The 16196-nt window shown below is 28.7% G+C and overlaps 1 protein-coding gene across 1 annotated transcript; it reads left to right on the top strand.

Annotated features, from left to right (window-relative positions):
- Positions 1-487: 487 nt before the first annotated feature.
- Positions 488-4980, top strand: LOC127264484 (chaperone protein dnaJ 10-like). Its single transcript, XM_051294033.1, has 10 exons — positions 488-593; positions 885-944; positions 1656-1738; positions 2111-2291; positions 2382-2511; positions 3343-3501; positions 4083-4270; positions 4354-4434; positions 4515-4658; positions 4751-4980. Exons 1-10 carry the CDS (start codon positions 510-512, stop codon positions 4838-4840), a joined length of 1200 nt encoding a protein of 399 aa, XP_051149990.1. The 5' UTR covers positions 488-509; the 3' UTR covers positions 4841-4980.
- Positions 4981-16196: the final 11216 nt, after the last annotated feature.

The following is a 16196-nucleotide window of genomic DNA, read 5'->3' as shown; positions in this document are numbered from 1 at the left end:
AAAAAATTGCAAAAAAATACTTTTATTAATTAATATCTTATAATACTAATAGTACACTGACGTAAAAAGTAGATGCGACTCTAGAGGTGGACGGATGAAGTATATATTTTTTTTCTGAAAATGCAGAGTCGGGACCCGATCCACAATTAATTAATGAGCTTAACCGAAACACTTTTCAATAAACTATTTATTTATTTATTATTTTAATGGAGAGGGAGAAAGAGAGATGGGAAACTAAAACAGAAATAATATGATGAGCGCCACAAAGTGAGAGTTAATTAATAGTGAGTGTTACTTCTTCATGACTTTATTCGATAAAATAAAATACAATACAATACTAAAGCAGCTAAGAACAAACTGTAAAGCCATGGATCCAACATCATACTATCATGCCTGCCATCTTCAATTCTTCATCCAGATATATATATATATATCTTTAATTCTTCCAATTAATTACTTACACATAAATTGCAATTGTGATTGTAAATGTTAGTTATTAGTCTTTGGTTATGGAAAGTGATGAGTTGTACAATGTTCTTGGAGTTCATCCTTCTGCCTCCGAGCTTCAAATTCGCAGGGCTTACTACCTCAAGGTATGTGTTAAAAAATTTTGCGGAAACTATGAAGCTTGGCGTTATTGATCATCAAAACAAGGGATCTTTATATAAGTAGCGTAAAACAGACTCGATAGGCTCAAATCTAAATAACCGTAATCTAAACTAAATATCAAAAATCTCTCGACGACATTATGTATCTATGTATCCATGTATATAGGTAATTTGTATTTGTATTTGTATTTGTGTTTGTTCCCTTCTCATTCGTTCATTCATTTTTGTCACCTAATTCATAATATAAATATATATATATATATATATATATTGCAGGCTAGGCAAGTTCACCCTGATAAAAACCCTAATGATCCTCAGGCAGCTCAAAGATTTCAGGTAATTAATCATCCAATCCAATCCAATCCTTTACTTGTCAGTTTCCACCTTGCTGTGTGTAGCGACGTGCTGATTTTTCAACTCAGCACACATTATATGTACAAACAATACAGATTATTATTACGTACAGCACATGTTCTATATACTAAAGGTATTGTGCTGTTTTTCTATAATAACAAGTGTGGTGTACAAGAGTATGTCATGTGTTAAAATCAACTACTGTTGTGCTATGAGACTATAACTTGTGTTGTTAGTTCATGTGCTATATTTGTATTATATTAACACATAGAATATGTTGTTTGAAATAATACTATGCTGTCATACAACACACGATGTGTTGTTTAGACTATAGTTCGTATTCTTTGTTCATGTGATATATGTAATAATATCAATTGCTGAAAACCGCCGCCCATTAATTCATTATATATATATATGTATTGTTAAGACAGGGATCCGTTGGTTTTAGGTTGGAACCCCGGATCCTCATCTTAACATGGTATCAGAGCCATGGTGCCCGTATTGGGTTTGGATCCTGTATGGATTTTCGAAATTATTATCTCGAGGGAGAGTGTTGAATATTGTCCCACATTGCTAAATGTGAAATTTCCCCTGGTATATAAGGGTGAAGGGCACTCCACTTATTACCAATTGGTTTTAGGTTGGATGCCCGAATCCCTTCTTTAACGTGTATGTTTTATTGATTTGTCTCAGGTACTAGGAGAAGCATACCAAGTTTTAAGCGATCCAGCACAAAGGGAAGCATACGATCGAAATGGAAAGCATCACGTTCCTAAGTAATTACGTACCTACCCTACCCTACCTCATCTGAAAATATCTGATCTCTCTTTGTTTACTTTACAATATTGATTATTATATATAATATATAATTGTAAAATTGTGTAATAAAAATGAAAAAGTAGGGGTAATTTTACGGTGATATGATTATTTATGAAAATAAGACTATTGTTTTGGGACAGACAAAAATGGTAAATAAGACCATAGTATTCGGACGGAGGGAGTATTATATTTACGATAGTTATTTTATTTAAGAGATTTGTAAGATTTTTGTATTATTTAGATGATTTATACGGCATTATAAATATAGGAATTCTAATGATTGAAATAGAGAATTTCAATTTCATATTTTAATAATAATTATAATTTAGGGAAGCAATGCTGGATCCCACTGCTGTTTTTGCCATTCTCTTTGGAAGTGAGGTTTTTGAAGATTATATAGGCCACCTACCTGTCGCAGCATCAATGTCTTCCGCACAATTAATCAACACTCTCACTCAATATGATGATGTTGATGATGATGATGGTAAACTTCTTCACGACAGACTCAAGGTATTGTAATCAATCCAACAGGAGATTATTACAAGTATTATCGATCGATTTCTTAGATCTCACGTTGGTAATGGTAATGGATTCATTAAGGGTGTTCAAAGAGAAAGAGAAGAAAAGCTTGCTAGGAAGCTAAGGGACTTTCTTCAACCTTATGTCTGCGGCGACAAGCGAGGCTTCTTAAAACAAGCTCGATCCGAGGCTGAAAAGCTTTCACAAACAGGTTTGTAAATACTATTTCCGTTCGGCTTCAAGGGTCTCATGTACTTTTTGCGCGTTGATATTTGAATATAAATTATAATATGAAACCGTAATACAAATTAAGGAAAAATAACAAAAATACTTCTATTAGTGTCTTACAATACTATTATAATGATATTTGTATAAAATATTATACAAATATAAGAATATTTTTAATGTTAAATACAATGACGCAAAATTGGTAGAGTTGAACTCGGCTCGGTTTGGATTGATTCTGCTCAGTTAAAGCTCGTTCGCGAACGTTAACGAACCGAGCTGAACAACATAAACAGGCTCGTTTGGTTAACGAACGAGCCCAAACTTTGTTCGCGAACATTCATTTAAATAGTATATTTATTATAAATATTATATATACATATAAAATTATAATTTATAAATAAATAAAATATTAATTTAAAATATATAAATAAAATAATTTTATTTTTTTTAAATTTATATATAAATTAAAAAAAAAAAAAAAAAGTGAAACAAACGAGCTCGAACAAACTCGAACAAACTTAATCAAGTCTAAACGAGCCGAACACGAACACGAGCTCAAATAGCAAAAATTTTTAATAAGCCAAGCTCGAACACAAGCCTTGTTTGCGAACGTTAACGAACACGAGCCTTGTTCGCGAACGTTAACGAACACTTAAAATTTGGTTCGGTTCGACTTGTTAACAGCTTTACGCAAAAGTAAATGAGACCCTTAGAGACATGTAATTTATATTAATATAGCACAAGTACAAAAATATGTCACTATTGATCTCAGCATATATATATATATATATATATAACATATTCGAATTGGCAGCATTCGGGGCTGAAACTTTGAACACCATAGGATACATATACACAAGACAGGCGGCGCAAGAGCTAGGCAAGAAAGCTATATACCTCGGCGTGCCGTTCATGGCCGAGTGGGTTCGCAACAAAGGACATTTCTTGAAATCGCAATTCACTGCAGCCAAAGGCATTCGATTCCATTCATTTTATTCTCATTCGATATTTCACTACAAAAAAGTATCTAATTAGCTACAATATTTTTAACTATGAAATATTTTTATAGTTAAAACGTGTCATTTAGCAATAAAAATTAATTTCATTGCTAAAAAAAATTATGTACTGCAAAATTAATTTCGTCGCTAAAACCTTTTTGCTAGGAAATTTTATCTTCCTATCAAAAAGGTTTTAGCTACAAAATTATTTTTCATAGCTAAAATCATTTGGCTAAAAAATCATATATATTTTATAGCTAAAAATCTTTTGTTATGAATTTTAATTTTATAGCAAAATAGTTTTAGCTATATATCTTTTCTTAGTTTTCATTGCAAAAAATTTATTGTTTGTTACGAAACTCATATTTATCGCCAAAGACCTTTACTAACGCGATATAGGCAACGAAATGAGTTTCGTCGTAAAAATATTTTTTTTATGAATTATTATATTTTGCTACGAAATTTTTTTGTAGCTAAATTTTAACCTTTTTATAGCGTTTCTTTGAAGCTGCTGACTGTGTGTATGTATATGTACGCATATACCTACCTGGTGCAGGCACTTTCCAGCTGCTCCAAGTTCAAGAAGATATCCGGCGCCAATTCAAGGTAGATGGCGGCAGCGCAAGTCCAGAAACAAATGACTTCAAATCACATCTAAGACTCGATAAAGACACACTTATAAACTCCTTATGGAAGCTTAATGTTGTAGACATTGAAATAACTTTACTACATGTGTGTCAAATGGTTAGTGTTCTTCGACAAATTTTCTTACAATTCTCCCTTCCTTCTTTCCGAGTTCAGTCATGTCCGCTTTTTTTTTTTTGTAGGTGCTGCAAGAAAGCTATGTAAGGAAAGAAGAACTCAAACTAAGAGCAGTGGCACTGAAAATCTTAGGGAAAGTCTTTCAGGTGGCTCTGTTTTGTCTGATTAACATTCGGATATCTATTTTGATGTCTGGAATGGAACTAACAAAGTTATTTATGTTCAGAGCCAAAAGAATATTCCGAATGCCGGGACATCAAAGAATAAAATGGCTTCAGCTGACGAAGATGATGACACTACTAGTTCAGACAGCAGCGATGAAGAGGACTCGCCGCGATCACTCAGCTACCGGACTCCATTACTTACACAGGTATGTAAGATATATAATATGTCTGCATTTATACAAGACTTGAAATGAAATATATATATATAGTTTTCAGACATGACTTCGATCTGCGACAGGGAATCGGAAGACTCTTCAAGTGTCTTTGCAACCCAGCATTCGATGTTGATGATGATGATGATGAAATAGTTTATAGAGGAAGACGATAAGTTTCTTCGAAACAACATCCAATCCATCATATGATTTTCAAAAGCTTGGATCTTTGTTTTTGTAACATCAATCAAAAGAACACTTTCCATATATGTAATGAAAACTTCAAAAGCTAAATGTTTGTTTTCTAGTAATGTAATGAGGGAGGCATCTGCGCCTGATCTTCAAAAGCTAAACAATATGATCGATCGTTCTCTAGCACGGTTATGTTCTTGCAGTGATACATATATATATATATATGTATATATATTTAGGCATGTCAGGTGAAGGCAGTTGTAGTGTTTGACATTTTCATCGGAAATGCATTGCTTCTAGAATTAAAATTGAATTCAGCCATGGAAGGCTGAGGAATGAAGTAGTTGTACGTAATAAGAATGCAGACACACAAATCAAGTGCTCCTGAGATCAAGGCAGCCACTAGCTAAGCTAAGCACTCCACGTCTTTGTTTGATCGAGGTTTGAAATAAAATTTAAATATTTATATTTTGTAAGAGAAAATATTATAATTTTGTTAGTTTTTGTGAAAGAATTATATATTTCATTCAAAAAATTACCACAAGTATATAATCAAGTAGGGACAATAAAGTAAATATCAATATATACAATAATATATATAATATGGGTACGGTTAGGGTGCTGCTTTGAAAAATTCAGTACCGTTCAAATCAACACCCGTAATATATGTAAACAACACACATTCTTATTATACACAACACATGATGTATATAGTAAATATATATGCTGTTGGTTTATAATTATAAGTGTTGTTAATTCATGTGTTGTATTTGTGTTGTTGGTTCATAATTACAAGTGTGTTATATAACAGCATGCGGTGCGCTGAAATCAACTATTTTTTTATGTTGTATAAGACTATTAACATATGATGTTAGTTCATGTGATTTATTTGTATTATATGAATATATACGGTGTGCTGCTTGTAGTAACACCGTGTGCTGCATGGTACAAAATTTTAAGATTCAGCACCGTAGTCGCCGCTATATAATATATATATATATACTAACATTCCCCCGAAACTCAAGGTGGTGCCGTAGATATTAACCTGAGTTTGCGCTTGCATAAGAGAATATGAAAACGATCTGAGAGAAGAGATTTAGTGAAGAGATCTTCCGTTTGATCTTCGGTCGAGATTAGAGGCAACAGAACCGTCTTAGCAACCATGAGCGGAAAATATCATTGTTCGCAATCTGTACGGCACTCTGACAGACGCAATGAAGAGTACAGACAAGGACTGGGGCACCAAGATCAGACAGTAACCAACGAAGCCACAAAATTCCGGAGGTAGAATCAACAATAGCACGATACTTAGACTCAACAGTAGACTTGGAGACACTGTCTGCTTCTTGCTATGTCAAGAAACCAGATAGTCACCAAGAAAAATACAGAAATCAATAGTAAATCGATGACCGGAGAGATAACCTACCCAATTTGCATCACAGTAGCCCACAAGAATCAAGGACAAATGAGCCGAAAAGCGCAGACTATGAAGTAGCGTACCCTTAACAAAACGAAGAATATGGAACACTAGATAGTAATGTGCATTCTGTGGGGCAACCATGAACTGACAAACAATATGTACAACATGGCTATGTGACGAGATACGATGAGATAAATTAAGGATCCAATCAGCTGATGATAAAGAAGAGTTATCCCGAAGGATGAGGCAATTGTTTGCACAATAGATAAGATTAGATACATATTTGGCATAAGACAAAAAAAAAGCCATATGAATTGTCATAAATCTCACGTCTCAAGAAATAGCGAAGATGACCAAGGCACTTCATCTTAAAATATCAATGAAGGTAGCCCCGCAAATAAGAAATACCAAAAATATTGTTCTCAATGACAATCGTATCGTCAACATACAATAATAGAATAATAAACCCAAAGGAGCTTCGATGAATAAAGAGAGTCGAGTCATGAGCACTACGAGAGAAACCATACTAAGTAAAGATAGGACTGAATTTGAAAAATCAAGCGTGAGGTGCCTGGTTCAGACCATAGAGAGCGACATTCACGGTCAAATCACTATGCAAAAAGGCATTTTTGGCATTCAACTAACAAAATGATCACCAATGAATAACAACAACAGCAAATAAGCATCAAATAGTGGTAACACGAGTAAACGAAAATATCAATATATAATAATATATAATATATATACTAAAAACTTTTATTAAAACAATGTATGATAAATAGTGTTTATTTTGATTAAAAATAACAACCAAACATATAGTATTACTTCCTCTATTTGAAAATTTTAGCCTTATTTCTTTTGTACTTTTACAAATTATTTCCTAGACAAGAGGGTATTTTATTTTAAATTTTTTAATAATTATACTTAATATGCTTTCATATTAATTTTTTTATATAGATAATAATAATACTCCCTCTGGACAAATATATCTTTTGAAATTTTATAATAGATTAAGAGTATTTTATTTGTTAATGGACATATATAAGATAATTTTAACATTTTAATCATTTGTACTTTATATATATTTATAATTTACATAGAAATTAAAAATTTTAGTATTAAAAGGGATTATGGTGCTAATTTGGGGAACCGTGTTGATTTTTCCAATTAGTACCGATAAAATATGTTTTTGTCTCAAACAACACATGATATATATTGTATGAAATAAAGAAATGTGTCAGCTTAGAATTATAACATACGATGCATATGAATATATCGTGTGCTAAAATCAACTATTGCATATTTTGTATAAGCCTATATTATGTACTATAGTTTATGTATTTTATTTGTATTATATTAATATATGATGTGTTATTTATAGTAATATTGTGTACTATGTGTTAGCATACGATGTGTTGTCAGCGCGTGCTAAATTTTGACTGACATCTTTGGTATTAATATGTGATATAAAAATTAAATATATTTTAAGTGTGAAAAACAGAAATGATAAAAAAAAATATATATATATATATATTTTTACAAATGAAGTATAATAATAACAAAAGGTTCGGCAGTAATATATGAAATCAAATATCAATAATAATAAATACTCCATCCGTCCTAACGTAGATATGGAAATTTAGGTAAACTATAATTAGTAAGTAATTAAGAAATATATTAGTAAAATTAATTATTATATAATAAAATTAATTATAGATTAAGGGGGTATTTGGGAAAGAGATTTTAGCTTTTGACAGGTAAAAAAACTAATTTACGTGTTTTGTAAATTAACTTTTTGAAAGAATTTTTTTTGTAAAAAAAAATTAATTTCTGAAAAACTAATATACACATTGTTTAGAAGAGCTTTATTTTTATTTTGTTTATTTTGTTTTACCCTTGAAAATTATTTATTTATTTTATACACATAAATATATTTTTATTGCAATATTTATTAATTATTTTTAATATATTTAATTTATTAAATTATAATTTTATTTTCTTAAATTTACAACCATTACTATTACCAATTATTACATATAAATCATTTTATAAAATATATAAATCTTTTAAAATTAAATCAAATAAAAAAGACAAATATTATTAATTTATTTATATATATTCTTACTATATAAATTTTACGTTAAAAAATAATAAATAATAATTAACATAATAAAAAAATATATATACAAAATATTTACTATTATTTTATATTTTACACAATTTCAAATATATAAAATATTATTGTTTTTAATAAAAATATTTTTCTCAAATCTAAAAATTAAAAATAAATAATTTATAATATTTTTATGATTTCAATAATTAATAACAAAAATTCTCATAAATTTTAAACCAAAATAAATAAAATTAAATATTCTAAAAATTAGCATATCAATGTCCTTAATTCTCATTTTACGTATAAACAACTAATGTCAAAAAATTGTTTTACGAAACACTTTAATACAAATAACTAATTAAATCAGCGAGTCAGCTAATGAATCAGCTAACAGCTAATTGTCAAATATGCTTAAATGGTACATTTATATTTTTCTTAAAAAAAAGATTATTTGTTATAAAAAATTATTTAGCAAGGTGCTAGATAAGTAAATATTAATAATTTTTTATCAAATAAAAAATAAAATAGTATTTATCTATTTTTAAAAATAAATAATTTGGTGATACAAAAGATATTAATAGAATTTAAAAGATTTATAAATAATGTTTTTTATAGGAGTATTGAAAAGGTCTAAGCCCAATTAGGCCCAAAATGAAGGTAGAAACATTTCTTCCATCTACTTATATTTCCACACAATTTTACCTTTATTTATATAGAAAAATAAATAAATTGCATTTAAAGTATTACATCAAAAATTATTTTCTATTGCAAACTATCACATCACTTTGCATGCTTACTTCTATAATACACATATTCATTATTCTCAAACTATCAAAATTACAAAATATATTAAGGTGTGTTTGTTTGGGGGTTTGGATTTTGAGTTGGGATTTGAATAGTAAAAATTTTGAATTTGAATAGTTGTATGATGTGATATAAATAGGTGTTGATGCGATGTTTTGAATGTAAAATTGATTTTTAGTATAATATAAAAAATAAAAAATAGGTGTTTGATTTGATATTTTTGGGGAGAAAAAATTGGATGAATAGTTTAAATCCAATCCAATTCCCCAAACAAACACACCCTAAAATATATTTAAACACGTGTATATTACCATAACCTAAATAAGTTTATTATTTGAGGAGAAGAAAAAAAGATCATAGCATTTTGACCACAGGAAGGATAATGGGATTGCGTTAAAATGTTTCTATTCTACTTATTTAGGTGGTGTTTTTATTTTATTTTTTTAACTCCCAAAATTTTTAATAAAAATTTATTATTTTTTACTACAAAATATAATATTAAAAATACTATTTAAATACTAATTCAATTTTATAAAAAAAAAAAAAAAAAAAAAAAAAACCCTTGAAAAGAGAACATCCATCTTATGTCTTTTACAAGAATTCAGTGATTTGTGTGAATGGTTTTAAAATTAATAAAATTTTAATGTATAATATGTGTTGGAAAATACTGGATTGACAAATTTGTTTCAAACATCTTAAATAGGTAATTTTTCTTAAAATGCAGTAAACTCAACAGCTAACTGACAGTGATATAAATACTTGAGTAGAAAAATAATAAATAAACAAAGTATTTGTTAATCCAATTCGGTTATAACAACTTACATTTGGGAAATTTCAATCCAGAAGATATTCCACTGTAATCAATATTGAAAATAGTATATGACAACCTTAAACTCACTAAACTCATATCCTCCATAAAGGCTTACATTTGCATTCGATGCACATGTACTAGAAGTCCCAAATTTGTACTGATATCAATGCATACAACAAGCTTAGAGTAATGCAACCAAGAAGCTGGTTGTCATCTCCTTTAGATCTCCGAAAACTCTTTCCTCCGGTAACTCCTCTGGTTAGTTTTGTGTATCAAACACAGGTGAAAATCATGGAGATAGAAGGAACTCGAATGAAAACTTTTACAATAATTTCTTTTCTAAGGATAAGATCTCAAATATGCTATATCACTAAAGTGGGGTTGTCTCATGCTCTGTATACAATAACCTAATTTGGGTTTAAATTAAAAAACAATTAATTCCCTTAGCACATAATTGAAATTAGGCGGTTCTCAACATAAATCTGACATTCATTTGATTATCTTCATTCTATCAATTTGTCTTGTTTGAATATTTGGATGGATGAGACAAAATGGACAAGACAAAACAAATATACAATTGTTGAAAGTAATTTGTTGTTTTTGGTAGCGGCTGTGTAAAAAATAATGGCGAAATAACAAAAAAAAACCTTGCGGTTTTCTGAATTCGCTGAAAACCCTTCGTGATTTTAAAATTTCAAAAAACCTACTCGTGATTTCCAAAATGTTGCACACTCACCCCTCCCTTATAAATTATACTAACATACGTTAAATTTTATCGTATTTGACCGTTATACCCTTATTTATATTTTTTTCTACTCTCTCATGTTCTTTCCTCCCTTTCTCTCACACATCCACTCTCATCTTCTTTTTCCTTCTTCTGCACTCACTCTCATCGTCGTCTTCTTCTTTTCTCTCTCTTTTTTTTTCTCCAATTTTCTTTCAGAAGTTCGGTGAAAAAATCGTAGCACTAGACACCGTTGCTATTGAGTGTCTGATTTTCTCCAATTTTTTTTTTTTTATTTCTTCTTCTCCAATTCTTCTTCAGGGTGAACGGTTTCTGCAGGCAAACACGTTATTTTTATTTCTTTTTTTCCCATTGTTCTTCTTCCTTCTTTTTTCTTCCTTAATTCTTGTTCAGGCGAACAATTATTTTTTTTCTTTTTTTTTTCCAATATTTTTCTTCCTTCTTCTTACCCAATTCTTCTTCAGGCGGAACAAGTTCTTTCTTTTCTTATTTTTTTTAATCTATTTTCTTTTTTTTTTTCTTCTCTAATTTTTGTTCAGAACATAGGTTCTTTTTTTTCTCTTTTTCTTAATTATTTTTTTTGTTCCTGTTCTTCTCCAATTCTTCTTCAGACCCACCACTTTTTTTCTATTTTTTTTTTTTTATCAATTTTTTTCTCTGTCCTTCTTCTCCAATTCTTCATCAGGCGCACAATAACGGCGGTTTGGAACCAGATATTTATCATTTTGAATGGACAAATAAGATAAGGGGAAGAAGAAAATAGTGCTTAGAGGGTCATTTTAATAACTTACAGAGATATTTATCACTTCTTGGACAAAAAATCGCATTTGAAGCGCGTCACATGTAAGTCCTAGCGGAGGGGGTTCTATGCAACATTTTACGAACCACAAGTAGATTCTTTTAAGATTTAGAACCTAGGATTTTTTTAGCAAATTCACCAGAGGGTTTTATACTATTTTGCCAAAAATAATTTATCCATATTCCAAAAGTGAAAATAAGAAATTTTCATTTACCAATACATATTAAATATAATACTTCATCCGTCTTGACTCTAAAATTTTATTTATCTTTTGCGTCATTGTATTAACATTAAAAATATTTCTATATCTGTATAGTTTTTTTGCACAAATGTCGTTATAATAGTATTTTAAGATACTAATAGAAGTATTTTTTTGTCATTTTTCATTAATTTGTACTATTTTTTATATAATAATTAATATTCAAATATCAACATGCAATGAGACCCTTGGAGCCGGACGGATGTAGTATTTTAAGAAAAAATTAGACTATTATTTATTTTTTAAAAAAACTTTTTACTATGCAATTTTTACTGTTTTTATAAAATTATAATATTTTACTCTTACAAATATCATATTCACTCACTATTTAAATTAAAATTCAATACTAAAATATAAAATCAAATACTAGGGATGTCATCATGTAATAAGTTTTTAGAATAGATATTTTAAATTAGAAATATATGTTTAATGCAAATTTATTAAAAAAAAAAAAAGAAATTATAAATAATGTGAAAACGACTTTGAAAGCCGAGTAGAGTTTTAGGAGAAATTTTAGTGTGAAAATGTTGGTCTATTTTTCTTATAGGCAGATATGGAAATTTGTATTTTAATTGGTAAGTTTTGAGGCACACTTATTTGACATTAATAATTATGCAATTTATCCTCATGTTCTAGAAGACTCCCACGCGTGTGAAGATATGCTAACCCGCACACGTGTGGGCAGATAAAAAAATATTGTTTTGTTGAATCATGAATAATTTAAATATTTATCATTTAATTTTCTGTTTAAATGATAAGTGCTCCTTCTTATTTAATTTGTCCATTATTTTTATTTTTTTTGTTTCACTTAATTTATTTTTTATTTTTTTAAGAAAATACAATTATACATTTTAATCATATTTTAAAGTTATTTTTTTATTTTAATTAAATTATTTAATTATTTTAATCTTAATCTAAATCTAAAATTATTTTTATTGAAGTATAATTAATTTTACTCGTACACTTCTTAATTACTTACTTATGAAATACCTAAAATTTATTAAGAGGGACTGAGTAAGTAATTTTGTAAGTTTTAGAATTCTGAAATTATTTTAAAAAAATAAAAGAATATTATTATTAATTAGTTATTCTTTTGTACCTTCGTTATTACTTTTTTTATTTTCAGTTAAATTTATATTTAATTTAAATAAATAAATAATTTTATTCATTCAAAACTCTATTACCACTCTCTTTTAATAGATAATAATCAATTATCATTATTTTTTTTTATACACCGTTACTGTTTTTTTTTTTTGAACATTAATTTTCATAAATTTATTATAATACTTTTATGTTATTTTGAAATTAAATTTTTTTTTTTTTTTGTGCCAAAGAAAATTAATATTTGATTGGAGGTCTTTGTTTTTTTTTTTTTTTTTGTGCCAAAGAAAATTAATATTTGATTGGAGGTCTTTGTTTTTTTTTTTTTTTTGTGCCAAAGAAAATTAATATTTGATTGGAGGTCTTTGTTTTTTTTTTTTTTTTATGAAATTTGACTATTTATTAATTTGTTCCCATTCTAAAATATATAGCAAAATAATATTTTATTTTTATATTATTATATTAAAATTAATTTATATTCAAAATATTGTACTCCATCCGTCCCTTAACAATCTATTCATTTTTTTCATTTTGGTCAATCCCAATAAAGTATCAATTTCATTTTTTTTTAAGTAATTGTATTATCTATTTAACATTACAAATACCCTTCCAATTTACAATATATTATACAAATACCATTATCTTTATATCATACAATACTAATAGGGTTAATTTAGTCTTTTTACCTTTATTTCTCCTTTATCCCAATATAATACTAATATTTCTAAAACTCCGTGCAAAAAACATATAGATATATAAATATGGGACGGAGAGAGTATTAATATTTATTTATATTATATAAAATAATTATTAAAATTTAAAATTAAAATACAAAATTCAAATTTATCCCAGCAAACACACTCTTATACACTTATTCGGATGCGGACGGAGAGAGAATAATACATAGGTATTCAGTGGTCATCTATTTATTTATTTATTTATTTATTTAATTACGGGTGGTCATCTATTTATTTATTTATTAATTTATTTAATTACGGGTCCAATTCAGATTTATCTTTGCCAATAAAATTTGAGGCTGTGAAAGTCGTCCTGCTTTATACACATTAATAATTAATTAGGTGGATGTGGAGGAGGTTCGGCTTGTCATATTTTCTAATTAATAACATATTTCTTTTCAACCAACCTAAATATTTATTTAATATTTTGGAGTTATGTAGAATTTGTTCATTCAATCAAATACTCCCTCCGTCCCGAAACTATAGTCTTGGTTGTGTTGGGTACGAGATTAATTATATTGATAGTGGGTAAAAAAGTATAGGTAAATATACTTTTGTCCTTGTGAGTGTATTAGTGTAAAATGTAGTGACAATTGTGTAATAATAATGAAAGAGTAAGGGTAGTTATACAGTGATATAATTATTTATGGAAATAAAACTATTGTTTTGGAATTGACAAAAATAGTAAATAAGACTGTTGTATTGAAAGGAAATGAATAGATTTTTTTTACATAATTTCCAAAATATAATATTTATATTTTATTTTCTCGTAAAAATTAATAATTTAACTTAAAATATTATTTTCTATATTAACAAATTAAATTTATATTATTATTTAAGTTATATTTTATATAATAGTGAATTTATTGCAAAGATTAGAGTGGTATATAAAATATTTGGAACATAAAAGTGTTTTGAAATTTATATGATTTTTATATTAGTTATTATGAATTGTAAACATATTTTGGAGAATTGTGATGTTATTTACATTGAATAGTTTTTATTATTTTTAAATATTTTATGGTAAAAGATTAGTTTTATTTATGTATTAGTAAAAAAAATTATTGAAAATTATATAATACTAAAAGAATGTTTTTACAATAAAAATTTAATATACATATATATTCAATATATTACAGGATATATATAAATAAATACCATTGCTTATGTTTTCAAACTATTTAAACTATTTACCTACTTTTTTAAAAATCCTCTCAATTCCAAAGAGTTAAACACACCAAATTATTATCTATGTGAAAAGCAAAATGAACTCATGATAACTATTTTTGCCAACATCTTTTGAAATCAAATCCAGATAGTAATTCAGTTTTTCTTCAATAATGTCTCTTAAAATTTTTCAAAATTTGGCCGATATTGTGAAGCCTACGACTAGTAGAGAAATCGTATGGCTTAAGAAAAAAGAAATTATTACCAACAATTCTGCAAGACAATCATTTTTGCATGAAAACAAGAGGGTATATTTTCGATGGTTTCCCAAGATATGATGGCGAGAGACCATATTGTTGTGGTCATGCCCATAATATCTAAGATCTCCATAGTTATGATATCAAGTGACCAATCGCCAAAATCCCTTGAAAAACTGGATTAATAAATACCGGTGTTTATCTGTAGTTCAGGCTTGAAGAATACAATATCTTGAAACCATTGTAATGTCACCTCATGTGTCTCTTAATCTAGCTAGGGGTACATATTAGCATTGAGCCCACACAATGGTTTCAAGATATTGTATTCTTCAAGCCTGAACTACAAATAGACACCAGCATTTGTTTATCCAGTTTTTCAAGGGATTTTGGCGATAGGTCACTTGATATCATAACTATGGAGATCTTGGATATTATGGGCATGACCACAACAATACTGTCTCCCGCCATCATATCTTGGGAAACCATAAAAAATATACCCTCTTGTCCGATGCAGAATGACCGTCTCACCTAAAAGTTCAAACTGTTAGGGAAACGCAGTCATTAATTATATATATCCGCAAACGGGAGTCCCTGACACCTCCTATATTGTTCGTCAATTTTCAACCATAGTATACACTACTAGAAAATAATGATATTGTCGTAGAAAATTTGTCGCGGAATAAAATATGTTAACCCTAATCCCTTTGCAATCCCCGCCCTCAAATCGCAATTGAAAAATCATTCCCGTCCATTGCGAGAATCATTCTGAGATCTCCCGCTCCGCTTCACGATTGACTCCTCTCACTCTTCTTCATCCCAATCCATCGACACCTTCACCAACGGCCTTCCTCTTCTTGTTCAGCCTCCGCATAACCTTATAAACTACCACCGCCTCTCCCTCTTCTTCATTCACACCTAATCGACGCCCACAACCGCAACCTTTGTCTTCCTCTTCAGTAGCGGGTGGTTATTCCTCAATCGACGCCCAAAGTCGCCTTCACTTTCCTCTTCAGCCGCTCATTCGTTCCTCAACGACGCCTACAATAGCTTTCTCTTTCTCTTCAACCGCACCTTCACTCCTCTTTCGATATGTTTAAAAATATTTAATTTTAAATCAATTTTGTGAT

Source organism: Andrographis paniculata, unplaced genomic scaffold (assembly GCF_009805555.1).
Source record: "Andrographis paniculata isolate CXL003 unplaced genomic scaffold, ASM980555v1 Contig70END, whole genome shotgun sequence".
Lineage (NCBI taxonomy): Eukaryota > Viridiplantae > Streptophyta > Magnoliopsida > Lamiales > Acanthaceae > Andrographis > Andrographis paniculata.
This window is presented reverse-complemented; position numbering and strand designations above follow the sequence as displayed.

Bases quoted from the DNA above. Each gene is read 5' to 3' on its own strand.
- LOC127264484 (XM_051294033.1), top strand. From the start codon at position 510: ATGGAAAGTGATGAGTTGTACAATGTTCTTGGAGTTCATCCTTCTGCC. The intron at 594-884 runs GTATGTGTTAAA...TATATATTGCAG, and splicing joins GCAGGGCTTACTACCTCAAG to GCTAGGCAAGTTCACCCTGA. The intron at 3,502-4,082 runs GCATTCGATTCC...TACCTGGTGCAG, and splicing joins GCAATTCACTGCAGCCAAAG to GCACTTTCCAGCTGCTCCAA.